Source organism: Ammodytes marinus (assembly GCF_949987685.1).
Source record: "Ammodytes marinus genome assembly, chromosome: 7".
Taxonomy (NCBI): domain Eukaryota; kingdom Metazoa; phylum Chordata; class Actinopteri; order Uranoscopiformes; family Ammodytidae; genus Ammodytes; species Ammodytes marinus.
In genome coordinates this window covers 10,413,793-10,438,813 of record NC_137211.1, presented here as the reverse complement: position 1 = coordinate 10,438,813, position 25,021 = coordinate 10,413,793, and the positions used below count along the sequence as shown (strand labels likewise).

Here is a 25,021-nt window from a genome sequence, read left to right as displayed (position 1 = left end):
TTCATCCTTCACCTCAGTGCTGGCCTCTAGTTTCTGCCATTTTCCTCCTCCCCCTCCCTTTCTCCCTTTCTCCCTCTCCTCTCTTTCTCCCTCTCCTCTCTTTCTCCCTCTCCTCCCTTTCTCCCTCTCCTCTCTTGTTCTTCATTGACTAGCTCTGTGAGAGCTGGTGCTCACCTCAGTGCTGCCACTTGCTGGTCATCTAAGGGTTTGCAATCCTCTGCTGACTTGCACTTTCTTAAAAGGCCAGTGGATGGCAGCACTGAAAGAGTTTAAAAACACAAGCATTATGAAAGGATACAGTACCTGCATGAATACACTTTATAAGCTAATGGTATGTTAGAATTGTTTGAGAATTGTCTTTAAGTAAAGGGAAACCGAGAAGACGATTGAGGATTGAAAACTCATCCACCCACTATCCCCCCCATGGCTCTTCTCTCTCCACATTTCCTCCAGCAGCGGCCTTCCCACTGTTTACTTTATTAAGGCTCTAAATGCTCTCCAATCCCTTTTTAATTGACTTGGTCTCTCCGCGTGTCTTTTGGCAACAGCCTGTGTGAGTCATAACCAGCACGGCTGCACAGCATCACTGTTTGCCAAGAGGCCAGTTTGTGACGCTGTAATCAAACAAAATGATGTCTGTTTATCTTTTTTTTGTCTCGGCTCACTCGCTCTGTGTGTGTCTCTCTGTTGCAGAGTAAACGGGACCATCTGTTGATGAATGTGAAATGGTACTACCGCCAGTCAGAGGTGCCCGACTCGGTCTACCAGCACCTGGTGCAGGATCGCAACAATGAGAACGGTGAGACCTCTTTGTGTTCCCTAAAACACTCCCACACATGTGCATATATAAAAATATATATATATTAGGGCTGTCAAATGATTAAAATTTTTAATCAGATTAATCACAGGATTCTGTGGATTAATCACGATTAATTTTACCATTCGAAATATGCCCGAAAAATTTGAATTTTCTCTGTATATTGTTGTAAAGATAAAGGACAGAAGGTGGATGTACATTTAAAATTTGAATTTTTATTAATTGAAAATCCAAATGATGGTTTTAATACTAAAAATAAATTTAAATCAAACTAAAATATATACCTACCACACCATAATTCAATTGGTCTGTCTCTTTACTATGTCTTAAGGCAAATATAGGCTATATAATGGCATTTATTTGGTGAATCTATAGGTTGTGCATTCTTGAATACAACTTGATTACAGTCCGGTGTGTGTGTGTGTGTGTGTGTGTGTGTGTGTGTGTGTGTGTGTGTGTGTGTGTGTGTGTGTGTGTGTGTGTGTGTGTGTGTGTGTGTGTGTGTGTGTGTGTGTGTGTGTGTGTGTGTGTGTGTGTGTGTGTGTGTGTGTGTGTGTGTGTGTGTGTGTACGCGCGAACACGTCCTAGGGGACTGTTCATTTGTGCCAGGAAGCCAACGTTATGTTGATGTCTACTCACACACACCTCTGAAAACTGCAGACGTTTGTGTCTTCGCGGGCTCTGAAAAGAGCGGACAATGTTTCTCCTCCTGTTGCTCCTGACATCAACTGTCACCCGCGGCAGTTGATTTTATATAGGCTACTATCTATGCCCCCGACACAGACGTGACCATTAGCAGTTTAAAACACGGCATGGGCTAGCGTGCTGTGATGTTTGGCTGCGCGCAGCTACTGATCCTGGGTCAGCTGCAACGTTTGAGTGGCTGTAGTACAGAGCCTGTGGGATGTACGGGGCGGATCAATCTGCACATGCGTTAATTTGCGATAAAAAAAATTAACGCATTAATTCCAGAAATTAATCACCTTGCGTTAACGCGATAATTTTGACAGCCCTAATATATATATATATATATATATATATATATATATATATAAAATATATATAAAAGTCAATACTCATTTGCTCTATGATACAACACTTAATCTCTCTCCTACACACCTGCCTCAGCTCTCCAGACTGTTGGGGGATACAAGAGCTAGCTGTGAATTGCATTTCAAACACAAACCAGTAGACGATGTCCCAGACAATCGAGCCAATCCAGTGGCTCTGTGCTGTTCCCTGGGTAACACTCCTCCAGGCCAGACAGCAGAACTGTCAAGTGTTAATAACCCACAGTGTCATTTGGCCTTTGAGTACACACTCTCAACACTATCAGATTTAGCACCACTGGACACATCACACTCTAACACATACACATCTACAAGAACATACAGTATCTCACAAAAGTGAGTACACCCCTCACATTTCTTCACATTTTTCTTTATATCTTTCCATGGGACAACACTGAATAAATGACACTTTGATACAATGTAAAGTAGTCAGTGTACAGCTTGTATAACAGTGTAAATGTACTGTCCCCTTAAAATAACTCGACACACAGCCATTAATGTCTAAACTGCTGGCAACAAAAGTGAGTACACCCCTTAGAAAAAATTTACAAATTGGGCCCAAAGTGTAAATATTTTGTGTGGCCACTGGCCACCATTATTTTCCAGCACTGCCTTAACCCTCTTGGGCATGTAGTTCACTAGAGCTTCACAGGTTGCAACTGGAACCCTCTTCCACCCATTTATGACAGCATCACAGAGCTGGTGGATATTAAAGACCTTGCGCTCCTCCACCTTCTGTTTGAGGATGCCCCAAAGATGCTCAATAGGGTTTAGGTCTGAAGACATGCTTGGCCAGGCCATAACCTTTACCCTCAGCTTTTTTAGCAAGCCACTGGTCGTCTTGGAGGTGTGTTTGGGGTCGTTATCATGTTGCAATACCACCCTGCGGCCCAGTTTACGAAGGTTGAGTGCACGTGGTCAGCGTCATACACAGAGGTTGGCTTTGGAAAATAGACGTATGAGTGCTGCCAGCATTGCTGAAGGGCTTGAAGGGGTGGGGGGTCAACATGTCAGTGCTCAGACCATACGCCACACTCTGCATCATACTGGTCTGCATGGCTGTCATCCCAGAAGGAAGCCTATTCTAAAGATGATGCACAAGAAACCCCACAAAAAGTTTGCTGAAGACAAACAGACTACGGACATGGATTACTGCAACCATGTCCTGTGGTCTGATGAGACCAAAATACATTTATTTGGTTCAGATGATGTTAAGAGTGTGGAGCGGCAACCAGGTGAGGAGTACAAAGACAAGTGTGTCTTGCCTAGAGTCAAGCATGGTGGTTGGAGTGTCATGGTCTGGGGCTGCATGAGTGCCAGGGCCGGCGGTAGCCAGGGGCCAGGGGGGGCCGTGCCCCCCCAGATGTGAGCTGTGCCCCCCCAACCAAAATTTGAGATTTTTTTTTTTTTTTTTTTTTTTTTTCGATAGTGGGTCTGGGTTTTTTCCCGACCCACTATCGGACGGAAAATTTTGTTCGCTGTCCAAGAAAATGTCAAATAAAATTAATTGGGTCCACACACACATATATATGATTGAAATAGCCTACTGTTAAATTAATATTGATCAGCTGGCTGCTGTTGAATGCTGTTAACTAAATCAAAAAAAAAACAAAAAATCTGTTCTGCATTTGTCCTGTTGGACACACAAACACACACATGATTTAAATTGCCTACTGTAAAATATAGATTAGCTGGCTACTGTTGGCTGCTGTTAACCAAGTGTATTTTTTTTTAAATCAGTTCTGCATTATCCTGTTGAGAACACATTCAGACACACAATGCATTGACTAATAGGAAGTAGGCCTATTTAATTCACCATTTGAGGCATCAAATAAAATTAGCCAATAAAACACTTACATCACAATCATTTATTTTATATATATACACATTATGTTGTATATAATGTATATTATATGTTATTCATAAACATTTTGGAGAAAAAAAACATGCAATAATCAAATTTCCCACACAGCAACACTCAACGTTTATTTGCATATTTTGTTTTACACAATTCACAGTAAATGTGCCAAAAAGCAGACGCAGAGATCTTACAAGGGCAAAAAATTTCGGCTCGCGCGCTCTGCGCGCGCTCGCATCTTCGGTCTCCCTGCCCAGTGTGCCCCCCCAAAATTTCTACGGGCCCCCCCAAGTCTGACTTTCTAGAACCGGGCCTGATGAGTGCTGCCAGCACTGGGGATCTACAGTTCATTGAATTCTAACATGTACTGTGACATACTGAAGCAGAGCATGATCCCCTCCCTTCATAAACTGGGCCGCAGGGCAGTACTGCAACATGATAACGACCCCAAACACCCCTCCGAACGACCACTGGCTTGCTAAAGAAGCTGAGGGTAAAGGTTATGGACTGGCCAAGCATATCTCCAGTCTTAAACCCTATTGAGCATCTTTGGGGCATCCTCAAACGGGAGATGGAGGAGCGCAAGGACTCTAATATCCACCAGCTCCTTGATGTCGTCATGAATGGGTAGAAGAGGGTTCCAGTTGCAACCTGTGAAGCTCTAGTGAACTACATGCCCAAGAGGGTTAAGGCAGTGCTAGAAAATAATGATGGCAAAACAAAATATTGACACTTTGGGCCCAATTTGGACATTTTTTCTTAGGGGTGTACTCACTTTTGTTGCCAACAGTTTAGACATTAATGGCTGTGTGTCGAGTTATTTTGAGGGGACAGTAAATTTACACTGTTATACAAGCTGTACACTGACTACTTGACATTGTATCAAAGTGTCATTTATTCAGTGTTGTCGCATGGAAAGATATAATGAAATATTTGAAGAAATGTTAGGGGTGTACTCACTTTTGTGAGATACTGTAAGTGCTATCAAGTATCAATGTGTTTTTTTTAGCAACTAAATATAACATCATGATGACAAAAAAACTCATGGGGGAAAATCACATCTAAAATCAACGTATAAAAGTTGAAATTATCAGTTGATGAACAAGTATTTTGATTTACCAAATAGCCTAGCTGAGCTACATAACTCTATACCGCATTCTTTTTGTATTGATATTAAATGAAAAAAATCTAGTAAAAGAAAATCTAATCTATTTTTATTTTTGAACAAATTCTTAGTTAATAAAGCCAACATATAGTTGTAAGCTTGCCCTTAACGAATAATTTATCGCTTGATTTCACATATTAATAGTTGAGTCTAACATAAAATATTGACGATATAGTGCTTCATGATATAATTGACTGACTGTAGAAAAGTGTTAATGTACAGATAGCTAGAGTTTACTGTTTGTCTGTATTACATTTGCTAAGGTATAGATTCTTAGGTGTGTTGCACTGAAGCATGCTTCTACTCCGGAACTATACTAACCATACACACACTCAAACCTGTTTACACATACTGTTAGCGATTCTTGTTAGCTCAAGATTTATACTGTGTAAAAAAAAAAAGCCTTATCAAATGCATATTCAGTCACAGTTATATCTACACAGCTTGTTTACCCCCAACCATGATAACTCTAAGTATCACTTGTGTCAGAGTGAAGGCATTAGTTTAGGTCTGTCATAGAGGTTATCAACAAAAAACTGGGTAAGCTGTTACATCCTGAATCAGCTTCAGTTGCACCACAGTGTTGCCCTATCTCTCTGTCCCTGTGGCCGGGACTCTGGATTATTTGAATTGATGTCACAAGGCCGGAGCACAGTAGCAACAGCTCAGGTCGTTTGTCAATGACGAGCTGTGGCTCTTCTGGGTGCTGCTGATGCGTCTTAACCCCCGCAAGGGTCATTTCACTTGAACAACTGAACATTATGTTCTCTCTCTCTCAGGGGGCCACGCTTTATTGGCTTCATTGAATTATGTAGCTTAATATTGACCTCTGCAGAGGCACTTGTTACTTTGGGTTTTACACAGAACTGAGCAGCTCATGATTTTATTACTGAACTCATATGCCCAAGCTACTTTATCTGTGTTCCCTCATTTTCCTAGGTGAATGAGTTTAGTTGTCTTGGCATTATATACACTGTAGTTATTCAGTCAAACTTTGTTTCTACCCCCAACAGACTCTGGTCGGGAGCTTATTATCACAGACCCAGTCGTCAGGAGTCGAGAACTTTTCATCTCTGACTATGTGGACACTTATCATGCTGCTGCTCTCAGGTAAGCAGACTTTAACATGCACACACGCACACGTACACAACCTCTATCTATTCTAAGCTGTGGCAAAAGATAGAAGCTGTAGTTTGAAGGAACAGTCTACGTTTTCTACTGGTCTCTCTTGAACTCAGTGTCGACCCCTAAAGGTCCAGTAAATATAGCACAATACCTCTGCTACGTCACTCAGCTTTTCTTTGTGGTGTTATCTTGTATTTGCCTATGTGGCATATTTAAGACCAAGTTTTATTTTAATATCTGTGTGTTAAATTTAGGCATTTATTGTGGCACCCACAATAAATGCTTTTGAAATGTGCTGCAAGGTTGAAAATCAGTTAAAAGTATTCCAAATGGATAATTGGCAAGTCTTTGAACATGTTCATATAAGATAATAATCTAAATAGTAATTGATATATATGAGTTGAAATTATGTTAGTTGTGCCTTGCTCTGTACAAAACATGAAAAATATTAGTTATTGACAGACTCTTCACAAGCTGGTGAACCATCCCTCATTCACATGTGCATTCAGACTTCTTCAGATGAATCAAGATGGCAAACCATAAATTAAAAAGATGAAAGATAACCTGTGGGTAAAAGTTTGGGACATATCTGAGTATCAGATTGATGTCTCAGCTATAAGAAAATATGGAGCGAGAATGGTGTTAATGAAAGAAAGCACAGTTCCCCATTCAAATACATTTAAGACATCGTGCAAATGTATAAAAATTGTTATTACGTTATTAAGTTTCAGGGTAGCTGTCAGTCAACTGATGCTTAATATAAGCTTTGAGATGTATTACAGAAATTCCCCTAAACACAGTGAAAAATTAAATTCAAAATGGCTTAGACGTTTTAAAAAAAGTACTATTTCACAATGGTTATGGCTTAAATCAATTGAGATTCTGTGACATGAATTGAAAAGAGCCAGTCATAAAAGACTTTCTTGTCTACAATTCCTCCTGGCAATGTGGAATTGCGTTTGCGATCGTTACCGTAAAATAATGTTTAACCACTTACTAAAAATCCAAAGATTCACTTTCTTTTTCCAGCCCGACTTAGAATGATCAAGCAAATAATTGAATAAAAAGACAAAAGCGTGATAGTTTTTATGTTACTGTTTCAGGCAAATCTAGCTTGTAGTGAAGATTGCCAGACCACATTGTATTATTAAATGATGCCGAAATGCAGAAAATCCAGTCATTCGTTCACAGGTTAAAATGATGTACCGTGCTTTGCTGCAGTGAGCAGGAGCTGTAGAAACAGACCAGATGTATAAAGATGCAAAGCAATAAATGAGACCACATGACTCATGCTGTCTTACATTAAAACAATAAGATGGCCGTGCGACCCACCCCCACCCCCTACGCTCACCTGTCACAACATAAGCCTCCGGACTTAAACAGATGGTACCTTACTCTGTATGTTTTAATTTCAACAGAAAGGAATGCAAGCTTAATCCATCCTGAAATCAGATCTTCTTTGATCCCTCTGTGTTCCTGCCTCTGTGTCTTCATCCATTCCTGCCTGACCACCTCTCCCTCTTCCCCCCCTTTTCTCTTTAACCTAAACCATCTGTGAGCAGCACGGCGGTGTGTTAGCCAAAGCCATGTCTCACAGAAACCACTGATTTCAGGGCAAATTAGCTGCAACTTCTCCTTACACAGAGCACCCTTTGATTTGACTCATTCTCCCAGCTTTAGATAAATGAGAGGGAATTCCAGTGGGATGCTGTAATGCCGCAGCTTCGCTCCGAAAAGATAGCCCTTCTTAGCGGCCTCTAATCTTTTCAGGGGCAGGAAGATACTGTGATGTATGTTATTTTCATGGAGCCAGACACCAGGCTTCTGGAAACAGGAAATGGTTTCAAAATGTGGTCAGGCCCCCTCTCGTCTCTCTGTGGGGGGTAATCGTGTCAGGTAGGGAGACACAAGAGGTTGAATTCCTGTCCAGATCTCTGCTGGGTCCTTTGCTCACACTTTAGCTGCTGCAGACAGACGAGGGGAAGAGCTGACATGTTCAGCTGGTGTTTACGGGTTCACTAGCCAGAGCTTGATTTCTCGCCGCAAAGTCAGCAGCAGGCACTGACAGGCTCCGGGATGCCTGCTGCTGTATTTGTCACCTCCAGTGGATGAACACCCCGAGAGAGTGCTTCTAATTAGGGCTTGTGTCTGCTCCTGCTGGGATATCAACTTTGTCATGTAGTTGCTGTTGTCTAATGAAGCCTGTCTTCTCTTTCACAGGGGGAAATGCAACATTTCCCATTTCTCCGACATTTTTGCTGCAAGGGAGTTCAAAGCCCGCATCGACTCCTTTTTCTATATCCTCGGATATAACCCAGAGACCAGGTGAGGAGCTTTTCCGTCCAGTCAATCCAACTGATACAGTACCCTTCTTAACAGTCACACAGGCCCGATTTACTTGGTCAACTCTCAGCAAAACACATACAATTATAATTAAAATTGGGGCTGCAACTAGCTGTTGTTTTTGTGATCAATTAATTATTTTCTTGTTGAGAAAATGTCCAATAAATAAATAAATCACAATTTCTGAAGCCTGTGAAAAATAATAATATTTCTATTATATATATATTGTTCCAATCATCGGTCTAAAACTCCAAATATACCTTTTGCTATCACATAAAACCAAAAGTCTCTCACAAATGAGAGGATAGGTTATGTTTGCCATCATTCACATTATTTTATTTCTTACTACATTATTACTTACTAACTCCAATAATGACTCCAATGAATGTTTGCTTATTAAAATTCAAAGACAATTTTAAATTTGATTCGGATGATCATTTAATTCAGAATTATTTCAGCTATTAATTCAAAGTTTATGAGAAGTTTCAATTGAATTGAAATTAAAATGACATGTTGCAGTTGAAACGATATGATGGAGGGTGGTGTTTTTTAAGATAATTACTGAGCAATAACTACTTTATAATACCTCCCTAGTAGCAGTTTTTTTTTTTTTTTTTTTTTAAACATTTTGTCAAATTTTAGAATCAAGGTATTGAAGTCAGATAGAACGTTTACTGCCCTAAAATCAGATATTACACAGACCAATACAAAAATAACAGTATGAACTGGTTTTTCATGACAAATGTGTAGAATGTAAAACACGTGCATAATATTTAGTCAAACACATTGTGAACTGTATGTAGAAGCTTGAATACAATGTATTTACTAGGACAGGAGATAGACAGAAGTCATTTTTCAAAGTTTCATTCCATACTGTTTTGGCTTTGGTTACACAGTGTTGCGTCTAATGAGGCTTTGTGCTCATTACTGCTACCAATGTCAGAATAGTCCTAATGTTATGTAATTATGGAGAATGAGAATGGGGAAACCCCCATGGCTTTATAATTGTTTGGGCGTTGGGATGCATTTGTCAAATTACCTGTCATGTTTGTATCACAGAAGTATTTGTTATGTTGACTTCTACAGTCTATGGTTGACATAGAAGTAGAATGGAAAACACTTTTCAGTCACTCACACACGGAGAAAAGCAGATGTTGAAGACGTCTGATTTCCATTAAGCTGCTTTAGATTATAACTTTTTGTCATAATCGTTGGTGATGCTGATTTGATTTAAAATAAGATTTTAATAGGTTTTCTTTGTAGTGCCTGCTCAGCTGGCCACTTTGCAGTAAGTGTCATTAACTGAAGACCTGAGTACATCTTATGGTTGGACTGATAGGGACTGCACACATGTTTTGTTCGAATGCTAAAGCAGAGTAGATGACATTCTATTTTATTGCGTTGTAGTTTGTGGTCAGCAGCTTTCGTCATTTCCAGTTCTGTTTGAAAAATAAAAATATAAATCTGGTAATTATGTTGGTTATCCTTAGCCTGGAAATCCAGACCCTGATATCTTGAACGATAGAGGGTCTGGCCACGATCAATAGTAATTTCCAACTCAAGGGGCGGCTCCTACTCCTGCATTTCAAATGCCACTGCACGCAGTTGGATAGCACTACAACCAATCAGAGCGATGCACAAGGTGACGTAACTTAAGCCCCGTTCGTTTAGCGAACAGCTGTTAAATTAAACGTTTGCTGTGGTCGGTCGGCAAAACAGAACATTCCACTTGCTAATGAAATATTTGAGTGCCGTCTTCCAAATCGTAAAGGGTCGAGGCCAAAGCAGTCTCAAACTCGCACAACATATCCGCAGCCATCTTTGATGTTTACTATCACGGCTTCAACGCATGGACATATAAAGAAAGCTTCAACGGAGAGTTTCCAGACCAACAGGCGCAACAAATTTAATTTGCCAGCGCCTAGTGGCAGGTCTGGGAATGCCGGGCTAGGTTATCCTCATTTCACATGATGAATTAATTTAAGTGCTCGAGCTAAATTGGTGAATTATCCCACTGGTGGTTCTCGACGCGTCTCACGTGTTGCAGTGACAGCTGTCCCTGTTATTGGCACGTAGGGTTGCCAGTTAGGAACCCCCTCTTAAGGGCCCTGTTCAGTCTCAGTCTTCCCCTCCCTCCCTCCCTCCCTCTCCCCCTCTCCGCTCGTTTGGTATTCTGAGCGTGGTGTCTGCAGCCTTGCAATTTCATTCTTGTTTATCATGGCGCAGACATACGAGGAGAGATGAATTCCGTATCGTGCATGCGTGTCTGTCTGCCTCCGTGTGTGTGCGCTTGTGTGAGGTCGCGGCACATGCTCAGTAGTGTCTGTGGAGGAGCGAGACGCTGTACGTGCAGGCTGAGGTCACAGCACAAGCTCAGTGAATACCTCTCCGGAGCGAATGCGTGGTTCTCCATTTTGAGCACCTAGAAATAGGTGGGAGAGAGGGGGAGTTGATTTTACAACGAGCATTGTACACACATAGTGTCACCACCCAGCCTTAGGGCTCGATGTCAGAAATGGACGATTTGTTCAGTCCCCGGAGGTAGGTTTGCGATCATTTTCTCGTGCCGTTATTGCTTGCTGCCTGCGCGACTGTCTAATTTCCAGAGTCTCATTCCAGCTGCCTGACAAAAACGGTGTAATGTTTGCGAGCTGTCCGAATCACTGTCATTGTTTTGAGCGGCTGTGTTTGTGTCTGCGACCGCGACTGTGCACATTGTCTGTCAGCAGCAGGAGATTTGAACGCTGCTGAACATTCAGGCTGTCATATAACGCTTGTGTCAACGTAATGGAATCGCAGTTTTATAACACCTTTCACTTGTTTTTTCCATCAACGTGACAACGTCCCAATGGAAATGCATAGTGTTTGCAATGCGAGTATAAGGCTGATGCATGTGGCTGCATATGGCGTTATATGATGTTATAAGAGCCGGCGAGGCTGCCCTGGCTCCATTTTGCGGGTCCTGTTTACAAACGGGGATGACATGGCGCGATGCTGTGCTGAACACAAAAGGGTCCAGCGGCTCTGTGATACCTTTGGTCCAGCAGTGTTGTGTACACGCAGCTCGTCGTTGCTCTTTAAATACCATGAAGTTTGTTTTGTTTTTGCTGTGCTGCAATTATGTCAGTGTGCCACAGTCTCGCGCTGCGATTGGCTGAAATTGATGGAGGGGGCGGGGTTATCCTTGATTGCACACATACACACACGCTCAAAGTTGACCAGACTGTCATGTTGTTGTTGTTGTTTTGGTTTAGTGATTAAGCTTTTAATTATTTGACGAGATTGTGATCTAATGCTGAGTTGGAGCTGAAGTTGTTGTGTGTATCAACTGGACATGTTGTACATTGTCTTAATTGTCCTAGGCTTTGTGCAGCTTATTGAAAAAAATAAAAAAAATAAACCTTTTTGATAAAGCATTATTTATGCCTTTCTATCTACATTAAGAATCTGAAAATGAGGCTGCTGCTTACATAGCCCTACACATTTGATCACATGCTTGGACGTATTTTTGCTTGTTCGGTATGCCGTGTCTGTTCCAGTATACCTGTGAACTCCTGAGAGCCCTCCTGCTGTGATACATCTGTACTCTGCTGGCTCCCTCAGGACCCTGTGTGTGCAGCGTTCCATATGAATGTCTGCTCTCAGGATTCTGCCTCAGTGAAACACGGCTGTCTTCAGACTCCATTCTCATTCTGGTTGCGCACAGGTCCTCGTTTGTCATCCTTACAGCCTCCTGCCAAACGCACAGCGCACCAGGCCCGCTACTGCACATTGTCAGAAACACATTTTGCAGAACTTTTTTCTCTCTGCAGGAACACAGGCCGGCATCGCACACATCAGTATATTCAACGTATTTTTTGATTGTTAGACTGTACGTGCAGCAGACAATCATTTGTTATAACAATTTAAGCACTGTAGATTAATAAGTGTGCTGTGTAAGGTTCCATGAGACATTCTGTATGTGAGTACAACGCTGAATACTGTATTTCTTTGTTTTAATAAATAAATAAATTGTTAGTCTTTAGTTCTAGGCTACTCACTTGTAATAGCCGTCTCAAAACTTTTACGTCGAAATAAAAGCACTGCTGAAAGTAGGTTGAGTCAGTGTTATGAAACTGTTATGAAAGCTTTAAAATCTAATCTGAACTGCAGATGACGCAGGAAACTACCATATTTCATATTTATGGGCACCATTCATCACTCTTCTTGGTTCCTCGTTGTCTGCCAAATCCTAATGTCCTTTTTTTTTTATTCAGTCCTGCCTTATCTGCTGAGAGACTGCTCGCAACAACAAAGAGGAACGATGTGTTTCGACATGTTCTGGAGCAGTGGGCAGCGGGCCGTCCTCCTTTTTACTGAAATTCAGTTTTTTTTGGCCCGTGCTGATGTGGTCTGGGCCAGCGCTACCAGTCAGCCATAGTTCATAATAGTATGGATTAGTCTCTCCTGTCTGTCTGGCATGGAGGAAGGAGGAAAAGGGGAGTTGGGTCAAATATGGCAGCCGTATACGCCTTAGGAGTTTTTTTTTTTTTTTTTTTTGCGGTTGTGGGATTGTAAAGAGAGCGGGAGGGTTGTGGCCTCTCAGGTTTCCGCCAGGTCTCTGTGATGGAGTGCGAGGTTCTCCCGGGTGCAAATCACGCTGACAGATTCTGGGCCGCACCGCAGCTCGGCTTTATGAAAAATCGGCGCTGTTACCTAGGCAACAGAGAGAGGGGGGAGGGGGGCTTTTCAAACAGGGAACATCTTGTCATTTTCTTTTAATCCACTGCAGCTGGAGATTCAGGAACACTATTATTAAATTACAGTTGCTATGGCTACCGACATTTGTACCGGCAGCCGTTTCAGAGGCTTCTCGCCCCTTCATATCCAGAGTCAGCTCCCCCACCTCCACCACCTCCTCTTCCTTTTAGGGGATTCTCTTTTTATTGCTGCATCCACAATATGAGGCCTGCAAATGTGCTCTGCTCAGCTAGCTGTGCATCAGAGCAGTCAACCAGGAATGTTCTTCTGAAACCTTTTTTTTTTTGCCTTTCACAATAAAACTCGTATGTAATTTCTCTTACTTGTCACCCAGGTTTCCACAATAAAAAAGATACAGATAAAGATTTGGTCTTGTTTCTGTCATGTATTGTTAGTTTTCTGACATGGTCGTCTTGCCAGCTTTTGAAGCTTCATGATACCCAGTTGTGACTTTGTAGCCTGTGCAGTTGTCCGGCTGATTCAGCAGGCGCAATGTCCACAGATTTATCGCAGCCTAGCTTTGAAATGTTCCCAAGGAAAATTTTTGTTTCAAACTGCTCTTTGTCTCTTTTCTCAGGCGACTCAACAGCACACAAGGGGAAATCCGAGTGGGACCTAGCCACCAAGTAAGTCATTTGCACAACACACGTCAGCCAACTATTGACTTCTGTAGTGTAGGTGAAAAGGTACCAGCCAGGTTTTTTGGAGAAAAAAAAGTGTCTCTGATGTGTGGATTTCATTTTCAGACAATTAGCCTAATAATGCAACATTTATTTTAACTCCCAACGATGCAACTCATTCCGATCCAGGGTACCTCATCAACTTGATATCATATATTGATTTTTACTTGACCAGGTTTACAGAGGCTTAAACAGTGATTATAAATATAGTTGTGGATAATATATTTTAGCATAATCTTGACTAAAACAACCAGAATTCATGCAAGTACACTTTGCAAGTTGCACATAGCACACATCCTACTGCAGGGGTACTGAGGCCACGCCCCCTACATGCACTGTGCATTCCTCCATCACATGGGGGGCAATTTACTTAATTTATTGAATGGTTGGGGTCAGAAAGATGTGTTAAATATAACACAACATTCATATTTTTGTTGTTCAGTGAAATTATTGATAGTTCATAAAATAATCAAAACTTACAAATAAATCTGTTCAAATGTAATGTTTTTTTTTTATTGTATTATTTTGCATGGATGTCTGCCTAAGACCAAACATAGTGTTTATATGTTTAGATTTATTTTTGAATATGAATTTTTTATTTTTTTAAATTACGGCCATTTAGTCCATTCCTATAATTCCCTATTTTGAATATTCCCAAAATTCCCGAGCGAAAGTTCCCGTGGAAAGTTTTCCGGAAATTTACCGGAAACTTTCCACCCCTTTGCAACCCTAGTTGCCACTCAATTAAGTGGGGATCTAAACACGCTCCAATCTTAACAAACAACACCTCTTGAGACATTTTGCTTCATCTGACCTGCTGCAAGGACACAGTCACCCGAGTACTACACTGAAGTTCAGTTGTGTTAAGATATTGAACCATTGTGACTTGCAGCTCCCTTTCCCCTGCTGCCACCAGCCAGTGAAAAGTTGGTGACAGGGGGTTGAAAGCTGATATTCTGTTCAAGCTTGCATGCTATTTGCAGTGTGACACCATCTGTTCCTCTCCTTCTCCCTGGACCTAATTAGGCCAAGCTCCCTGAGCTGCAGCCTTTCCCCTCTCCTGGTGGCCACGCCGTGACCGAGAATGAGGAGCTGGTCTGGATGCCAGGGGTCAATGACTGTGATCTTCTCATGTACCTCAGAGCCGCAAGGTGAGCCAATATAAAGGCAGGAGGTTTGACCTGGCAGGTGTGCAAGGTCTAACCTCCTACTTACAAAGGAAAACTATCATATATATATAAATATGTAACCTCAAACTGTCCCCTGCCACTCACTTTATTGATATCTGAGTGTATTTGCCTAATTCAGAACTACAAAATATCTACAGGACTACAGAGGCTTCTAGGTTCCAACCTCCATCTGTTTCTGAGCCAAAGATCAGTCAAACCAAATGTCTCTATCAGCTTTAGGTCTCCTGTGCTGTCTAAATGATACTTATTAATGTTGCACTTTGCCAGGTTTTGTATCATGGGATCAAATAATTCATCAGTGTTCCCTGAGATGTTGCAGTGAAACTGGATCTGTATGTGAACAGGTCCTGTGTTATGTTGTAGTTGGGAGCCACATTGTAATTAATCACAATCTTGTCACCCTGTCAGACGGTGAAATTCCATGAATCTATATTCATCTATCATATTTGTTTTCATGTCTAGCGTAATTCTATCTAGCATATACTAGTATTACATGCACCTATATTATGTGTTACATCTGTGTATATCCTGTTTATTACAATGCATTTGATCGCAAAGCCCTGCCCGGTAAAAATGTTGCAAGTATATTTGCCCACTGGAGCAGGTGTGCATACAGGGAAAGATCAAATGTGCTTTTTTGATGAGGACAACTCAACACTCTAACTGCAGTGTCGTAAAGCTGGTTATTAATATATGCCTCTTTTACCATTTAAAGAATCCATTTTAATTTATATGAAATTCCGTCAGTCATTACCCATGATGCAATGCAAATAGTTTTACTTAATTTATCCGAGTACATGAAAGAAGCCATTTGTTATGACCTGTCAACACTTTAACATTAAAGTCAGCCGAGTGATATCTAACCAGCTCTGTAGGTGTCGGGGGCCATTTTAAAGTTGACTTCATGTGTGTTTTGTCCACAGGAGCATGGCTGCCTTTGCAGGGATGTGTGACGGAGGCTCAACAGAAGATGGGTGTTTAGCAGCCTCCCGGGATGACACTACATTAAACGCACTTAACACTGTAAGTAGCCATGCAACAAGTCAAACACTAGATATCAAGTGTATGAAAGACTACACTACTCTAAGTTTCAGTATGAAATGTCACGTCTGAATTGCTGGGGTTCTGCTGTTATTTTAGCTGTGAAGCAGCTCAGCAGCCCCTGTGCCAGTAGAGTAGCCCCCTGTAGTAAAACCAGCCTCAGAAGCTTACAATACATGAGGCGTAATGGAAGAGATTTGTCAGTCACAATGATAATGAATACAGAGGAATCAAGCACAAGAAAGAGACTAGAATCATCATAAACAGGACATTTATATTCCGACTCTATAAACTGGTAAATTAACATAGCGGGGCAGGTCATTGTCTCTCGACCTTCCTCTCCATTTGCAATTCCAATGAGTAATGCTTGTTTATCCTCGGAGAAAGAGCTCCAGAGCTGCCTGTTTGGCCAGTTTGAAAGTGACACGGGGCTTAGAGGCTGCACAGTGATTGCCTTTTTTGTCACCATGCTGTTTATTTCCGCGCTTGATCTTGGATCTTTGCACAGCAATTTCCTTTGATGCTTTCAAATGTCTACTTTTAGGTTTAACCGCTCCTGTAACATTCTGTCATATGTCAATACATAGCTCAAAATGTCCCTCTTGTGTCACCGCAAAGAAATAAATACTGTATACCCAACCATTGTTTGATAATCAGAATTATAAACTGATATTGTTTGTGTTTGTCATCAGCTTCACGAGAGCAGCTACGACGCAGGAAAAGCTCTCCAGCGCCTGGTGAAGAAGCCCGTTCCCAAACTGATAGAGAAGTGCTGGTCTGAGGATGAAGTGGTAAGAGGACCTTGCATTTAATTTGAGAATGAATCAAGAAAGATATCCTGCTTGAAAAAAAAAATGTTTTAAAAGGGTACAAGTCTTAAGTTGGTATACACAACAAATAGATATTTTTTTTTGCTGTTTTTTGGTATGTTCTGTATGGATAGCTGCTGTCTGTCAGAGCTTGGTTTGTGTCTTTAGAGGGAGCTGTTGAGAGACAGTTAAAACAAGGCTCTTGGCTCAGTCACACAAGACATCAGTAAAAACACTCGCCAGTTTCCAGCCTCCTCCAAGGCCCAGGAGCAGCTGCATCCTGTTTATGACCCACAGAATAAAACTTTAGCGTGGAAGTCTGGAAAGGGAAACGATTGAGGGGCTGGTGATGTTAGCCTCCATTTGAATTTTGATGTGAATTTCACCGCAGCTGTTGGGAAGGGCTGGATTCAGAAAATGGCAGCCCCTTCTTCCTGATCAAACACAGCACCACGAACGGGAGGAGGGGGAAGGAAAGTGCCGGATAATACCATGTCAAAACGACTGAGAGCTGTGGTTTTGGCCTTAGATGCGTTTTTGACAGACTGCAGTACATGTTGAAGATAACACTACTGACTGTAGATCTTAGAAAAACACAAGGCTCCTCCACTAACATTCTTCTGTGTTGGGTTTTTCCTCCTCCTGGGTGAATCATCCCTTTTCCCACTTTGACATTGTTTAGTAATGCTGAAGCTTGGCAGTGTTTTGTTCAGCTCGGGAATGGGATCCAGTGGAAGTGAATGTGTTGATTTTGATTTGTAATTGAACATGATGGGCATATTTAAATACAGACAGAGCCCATGGCAAGACCACAGAGAATCACAACAAATTAAAGTCAGCCGTCCTTTTGTGGACGTGTATACGAGTTCACCCTATTTTATGAAAGCCTGCTGGCACCGAGCTAAACTGCTGTATGAAGATGATTGCAGTCGGGGCTGGGCATGTTGATGGGAGGCTTTATTGTCCCACATCGTCACAGCAGTCTACCACAAACCACTTGTCAAAGACACAGTGTGGGCTCAACAGTAGAGGCTTTAATGTAAATGAAAATTTAAGTGAAATGCACTACAGTGTTAGCCTGGCATTCCCAGACCTGCCACTAGGCGCTGGCAAATTAAATTTGCTGCGCGTGTTGGTCTGGACACGCTCCGTTGAAGCTTATCAAGAAAGCCAGAAATCTGGCGGGCGCGCCAGAGCCCCTTATATGGTACTCTGGGGAGGACGTAACCGGATGACGACAGTGACGTGCATGCGACGTTGAAGCCGTGATAGTAAACATCAGAGATGGCTGCGGATATGTTGTGTGAGTTTGAGACTGCTTTGGCCTCGACCCTTAACGATTTGGAAGACGGCACTCAAATCTTTCATTAGCAAGTAAGTGGAATGTTCTATTTTGCCGACCGACAACGGCAAACGTTTAATTTAACAGTTTAACACCTGTTCGCTAAACGAAAGGGGCTTACGTCGCCTTGTGCATCGCTCTGATTGGTTGTAGTGCTATCCAACTGCGTGCAGTGGCATTTGAAATGCACGAGTAGGAGCCGCCCCTTGAGTTGGAAATTACTATCGATTGTCGCCAGACCCTCTATCGTTCAAGATATCAGGGTCTGGATTTCCAGGCTACTACAGTGTAGTAATGATAGAAGAACCAAAGATATTCTTTGAATCTCTAAGCAGTAGGGACATACTTGACATTGACAGGGGCTAGAAACATAGAGAAACATATCATACATTAAGCTAACTGATACTATATGTTTTCAGTTAGATATTGATGTTGATTCAATTTTAAAAGAATCCAATAATGATATATATATTTTACGATTGTGACCAAGATACTGTACATAATGAGCAGGGCATTTTACTTTGAAAAAATAAATGATGTGCTCTCTGGTGGACAAACTACCATAATTTTCGGACTATAAGCCGCGACTTTTTCCCCATTTTTCGACCCTGTTATTACACAGCACAGTAGGCTATATGTTCTGTAGCTACTAGGGATGGGCGTTAGTAATCGAGTACTCGAGTACTCCTTGTTTCAAATTAACTCGATTGGTGGATGAGGAAAATCGTTTTTTTTTTTTTGTGTCTGTAGCCTTTAGGCCGGCGGGCCGCGGCCGCCCCTATTTTAAAATGTTATACAGTGTATAAAACGGCACAAAACGGATAAAATAAAGTTTAACAAAATTTAATATTTTGATGCAAGTGCAATAAACTGAGCGTTGTGTCAAACATCAACTGCAAATAACTGCCACCTCCGTGCCACCGCAGCGCAGCCTGTGTTCTCCACAGCACCGCGGAGCTGAACACGGTCTCTCCTTTCTTCTCCAGAACATTTTCAGGAATATAACTGTCCAATTATTTCAAAGCAGATGATAAAGTTACGTTTATAATAAGGGGAGATGACACCTGTTACTCTCAGTTAGTAATGAGTAGACTCCAGGTGAGCATGCAGGGTGCTCTCCGCTTGGAAAGAAAAGAAGAAGCAAGGCTTACTTCAGGCACATTCGCTCCGAGCCATTAACAGTTAAGAAGCCTTCAATAGGGAATATGGGGATAAGATTCAAAAACCGACCGGTGTAACGTTCCGTTAATGAGGAATTAGTCGCGGTAATTATTCACGGACACGGAGTGAGCATTACGCGGTTGGATATAGGCCTACAACTATCTGCTTTGGTGAGTTATTTATATGTATTTAAATTGTATGACAATCATTTTATATTATCTGCTGCCCTTCTTATTTTAAATGGTGACTTAGGCTATTACTACAGCCCATGCTTTTTTTCTCTTTTTTTTCTCCCCATCGCAGACCTACTCGATCGGTTTAAATTGTGGCCCGTCTATTTAATTACGTTCAGTGAGGAAAATGTGTTTTAAACTTGTGGAAAAAAATCCTTAATATCATATGGCAACTGTGACTGTTTGACAATAAGCATTGAGCGCTTTATTGCGGTCAACCGTTGTTCTGTAGACAGATGCGTTGTGTTCTAAAAATAGAAAAAAGTTTAACGAGGAATCGATTGATCCTCGAGGAATGCAAGCGATCACACGAGTAGTGAAAACACTCGTGCCCATCCCTAGTAGCTACTATTGCATTAAATGGTAACACCTACGTACGTTATGCAAATATGCAACTTATTTGTTGAAATGTTAATAAATGGGAGCTTCCTCAAGCAGCCATCTCTTTCCCGACAATCCCCTCTGTGCACGAACTCTTACATATGGTAATTAAACATTATAACACCTGCGGCTTATAGTCCAGTGCGGCAAATACGGTATGTCATGGAGAAAATACCTCATATCTAGTTAGGCATTTCTGTACTGCCGTTTTCTGTTGATACCGTATACATCGATACAAACTATCTGCAATGTATTAGCCGCCAAATTTATTATTTTAGTTAATTTTAGTACACCAGGATTAAGCGCATGCATGCAATGTAAAATAAATGTGTTTTTAGAAAACAATTTGCTTGCTGGGAATTTGGACAGAACAGTTGTTTAAACATGCTATGATCGTGTTATCACAGTAAAAGTTCCACTGAAGGACACATGAATCCTTAGCCCATTTGATTTATTCCATCCAAACTTTCACAAAGGAATTTCATCATGTTCAGACAGCATTATGTAAGTAAAGTGGAGGAGCTGTCAGGGATCCCAGTACACACCGTTAGACATGTTCAGTGATGGGCTTGTTTGGGGTGTGTGTGTGTGTGTGTGTGCGCGGGTTGAGGCGGTCAGTAGCAGACCATTAAAGCTGCATCTGCCTCACAGTGTCGGCAAGCCCTGGAAAAGCAGAATCTCTTGACTTGACTCAGTCAGTCAAGGACAAGACTCCCACCAGTCAAAATCAGCAGTTGTTCTTTTTCAGCCCTGCAGCCTTGAGGGACAGGTGTAAATGTAGCTCGACGCGCTCACAGAAATCAGTCCTGCTGCTGCTCTTCATTTATTTATCAACCCCTTGCTCTGCCTCTCCTCTCCTCCAGGACTAGCTTCATTATTCCTTCCTGCTCTTTTCTTTCACCTCGCCCGAGACATGAATAAAAGTGACAGCGGGGGCCGCTGGAATGACAGAATCAGCCTGTCTGCAGGGTCACTTGTCTTCCTCCCTTCCCCCCCTTTGACTCTTGCCACCCCCCATCCCACCTCTCTTTTCTCCGCCTGCAGCTGCTGACACAGAACACATAATCCTGCCTGAACTCTCCAACGCTAGAACAATATTTATAATTGCTCCTCACACACATCCCACAGAAATATTGGACCACTCCCAGGACCATTTGTAATCCGTTCCATTACTCACGTTGTGAAGGCTTGTTTAATTTTTCCTTTTCTTTTTTTTTCTTACTGAAAAAGCAAATAATTTAACTTTTTAATTTGTCAACCCCTGAATAACCTTTCAGTGTCAGATTATAAGTACAATTTAAAGAACATTTTAAGTCCAACACCTTGATGTGAGCATCACTCAAACTGTTTCATGCACCAGTAAGGTGATAACTGCACACCAAAAGACCGTCTCAAATGTTCAAAAATAAATACGAAACAATAAATATACTGCGCTGTCTAACCACGTTGTTATTTCAGTGTCTTCAGTGAGATGTTCAGTGTTGATGGGAGAGGAGGAATCATTAACATAATTGTAGTTATTGTAATATGTATTATCATTTTCTAAACTCGAACTGAAAGCAATGCCACTGCACCACTGCTTTATGTGTGTGTTTTAATAAGAAGCTAGATCAATGCTCGCTAGCCACACAGAACTTTCTTCCATTTCTTTTGCAAAAGTCTCGACAGCAAAAATAAACTCTTTGAAATGAGGATCAAAAAGCACTTAGCATACAGGTTGTTCCCTTCTGTCGCCATTTAATGTTCATCCACTGATGCGGAATAGCAATGATATTACAACACTGGATCTAAATAACCACTTGTTGAAAAGAATGAAACCACAATTAGTGTGACAGGACATGATGATTAGCTGTGTGGGAAACCTTGATTTTTTTTTAAGGGTTAGGGTCAGACTCAAGATGTATAAATAGCTTTGATAAAACTGCTTGCATTTGTTTTAAGTCTTGAAATAAAGTTGTGTCTCAAAAAAGAAAAGAAAAATCCTTAAAAAGTTCCAGATAGTATTTCTTGTAATCATTTGCTTCTTCATCCTGTATTCAAATTATTGATTAAAAGGACTGTCGGTGTCAAAGTTTAAAAAAAATTATATTTAGTATCACTTCCTCAATCAAAGCCCCCGACTGTCCCCCTCTTCTCTTATCCAAGCCTTGCTCCCCCAACCTCAAATCATCTTTAAAATATTAATAATGTCAATAGCAATTAATATATTGAGCAAATTGATAAATTATGAAAAAATAATAATTTTACAAAGAATAGTTGCTACAAATACATTTAAACATAAAACATATATACTAATCCAGCAAATACATACACATACATATAAAATATCTCCCTCCTCATGCCTGTATTGATCAATTATTATCAATTATTATTATTTTATTCAAAGTTAATTATTAAAAGATCCACTATGTATCAATAAAATCCCAATTAAGGTCAGTATGACATCTTCGAATTGATTCCACCTGCCCTACATGGTGAAGGTCATCAAAGAATTGTTGCTCTCTTTATATATACATTTAAAAAAAATTGTGGTTTAGATGAAGCTAATGCTGGTTATAAATAAGTGGTGCTAATAATGCATCGACCAACAGGAGGTGCCATATAAACAATGGGCGGCCGGGCGCGTGTGTGTGTCGCCATTTCAGAGACAGAGAGAGGCCTTCTCAATGGCTGCTGTGGGGCGGCAGGTCCATCCCTTAGCCAGCTGCACTGTGCCTGGGCTTATCTCCGGCAGTGTCTTCAGCTGATGGATGACTGGAGAGAGGAGAGGAGAGAGTAGCGGGCCCCCCAGTGGTTGAACAAAAGCTTACAGACCTGAGACATGCTGCCCCGACCAAGAATATCACAGGCCAATAAAACACAACTTGCCCCCTTGCCTTTCCCCGCTGCAGGCTGGACATTATTTTAAAGTTAGTTGAGCAGCTCTACTTCAGTTGTCCCCATCTGCAGGGGGAGCTCTGTTTGCTTCACCCCAGATTTATTGTCAACAGTGCATTTTTATCACCAACATGGTACGGTGCCAGCCTCACGTCACTGCGTTTAAAGGTTGTTTAGTAACTAAATAGCAGGCAGGATGGGTGTGTGCTGGAATTTCCTGTCACCTTATGAGTCATTTAAAGAAAAAAACAGGGGAAGCAGACAATGTTACTTTGCCTTCTAAAAGCTGCCAGAATATCTTTTATGTTTATGGGTAAATATAAAACAGGACTTTTGTTCTGTCAAAGTGGGGTCTTCAGCTACTGCATAATATTTTTTAAGCACCTTATGGCTTTTTAAAAAGGCTCTCACTTTCCTCCAAATATGTCCTTAGACATCCACATAAATGTTAGCATATCTAAACATAGATTTTCATCTTCATGTATAGTGTCAGTGCAAAGAGGATGTGGTTAGTCTATTGTTGTTCTTTGCGGTCCCCCCTCTTATCATGTAGTGATTTCCTCTGTTTGCACCGTGGCCAATCTCACGATGACTAGATGATATATTTCATAACAGACAGCAGTGTTTGTACCCTTTGGTTTAGGCGAGCTGACGTACTGTCCTCGGCCGTCTGGGTTTATACACAGCAGGCTCTGAAAGGTCAGCCTTTAACAACAAGTCGAGTATAATGACTCCATATTGAGTGAAAGTGGCTTTGTTGGCCGTCTGAGGGCCTTGCGTTGCATCAGGCTTTCTTTAATGGAATGACATTAAGCAGGAATTATGTTTCCAAGTGCGAGCCTGCGGTGCGTTTCTCATTGTGATACCATCTTTGTGCATATGTCTGCATTATCTTAACCAGTTTTACAACTCCCGACAATCAACTCCCAAACAGGAAGTGCGCACACACAACAATGGCCTATTGAATCATGTTTTCTCGTTCTCCTCCTCCTTTTATGTGTGTCCTCTGCAGCCTCACAATAGTGCTCTGTTAGTCTCCGAGGGGAAACTTGGGGCGTGTGAAAAGCGCCAGCGCTCTGGAACACACTCTGAGAGAGAAGCCTGTTGTTTCAGCACAGCGGATGGCCATTTGGTAGCGCTTCCACCCAGCTCACCCCCACCCCCCCTTACTCCGCTCTCTCTCGCTTGCCTGCTCGCTCGCTCGCTCCGGCTCTCAGCCCCTCCTCCGCTGCTGTGTTGCCTAGCAACAGGAGCCATAGGAGCACGGGCAGAGCGATTCAGGGAGCAGATTGGCGGATGATTTATTAGCTGGGCTGGAGAGCAGTGAGCCCAGGCAGCTGAAATGGAGCCTTAAACTGGAGCCGACGTGTAGAGAGGGAGGGAGGGGGGAGCCAGTGAGAGAAAGAAAACGGAAGGGAGGGGGTAGAGGAGAGAGGGAGCATGCACACAGCTCCTCTATGGAGACAAACTGTGTAAATAGTACATTTGTGGAACATAATTAAGATGCCAAAATTAGGGAATACTGACTCACCAAATACCCTCCTCCTCACTTTATCTTGCACGTCTCTTAAAACAACAGCTGTCAAATATAGAAATGGAAATTTAATTGATATTTAAAATATAATTAATATAATTTTCCACAACATCAGGTAAAGACGCAGCACGCTCACCTAACCGCTTATAAGGAGTCAATAAACAAACCATTGACCATATTTAAAATAGGTGTGTGCATCCTTGTCAAAGGTTGCTCTTTTTTTCCCACAAACATTTGAAGACACTATTTCAAATGAATATTTAACTGGTTTTGTCCTCACTAGTTTAAAAGAAAAAGGGAAGCTCTTTAATGTTGATCATCTGAATCTCTGCAGTGGCCTTGTATAGTACTCAGTGTAAGTTTGACTGAACTCCAAGTGTTAACCTGCTGTTAACCCCTCCAGTGGTTGGTGATTGATGTCGGATTTTGGGGGAAGCGCTTGTGTTGGAGACGGCTCCATCTACTGGCTAATCAACCACTACACCTCCAGTTTGATTAATGCAAATGAACTGCTGTCTCATGTCACTGATAAAACAGGGTTTTTATATTGGTCCGTCAGCTCGTTTGCATCTAGCTTTTGAACAGGTTTTTGTCGGGTCTGCCTTAACACACTAACACTTTTGCATTTGCCTCTTTACAATTACACAGTTAAACT

General features: G+C 41.6%; 1 protein-coding gene across 2 annotated transcripts in view; it reads left to right on the top strand.

Annotated features, from left to right (window-relative positions):
- rerea (arginine-glutamic acid dipeptide (RE) repeats a) overlaps positions 1–25,021 on the top strand; it is a 100,278-nt gene that overhangs the window by 52,863 nt on the left and 22,394 nt on the right. The window contains exons 4-10 of one of the 2 annotated variants that reach the window (XM_080031215.1): positions 694–799; positions 5,924–6,020; positions 8,256–8,360; positions 13,696–13,744; positions 14,825–14,949; positions 15,912–16,011; positions 16,722–16,820. In XM_080031215.1, coding sequence (XP_079887341.1) covers positions 694–799; positions 5,924–6,020; positions 8,256–8,360; positions 13,696–13,744; positions 14,825–14,949; positions 15,912–16,011; positions 16,722–16,820 — 681 coding nt within the window. Of the gene's footprint in view, positions 1–693; positions 800–5,923; positions 6,021–8,255; positions 8,361–10,844; positions 10,920–13,695; positions 13,745–14,824; positions 14,950–15,911; positions 16,012–16,721; positions 16,821–25,021 lie in introns of those variants that run through there. The other variant, XM_080031216.1, reaches the window with a different exon arrangement.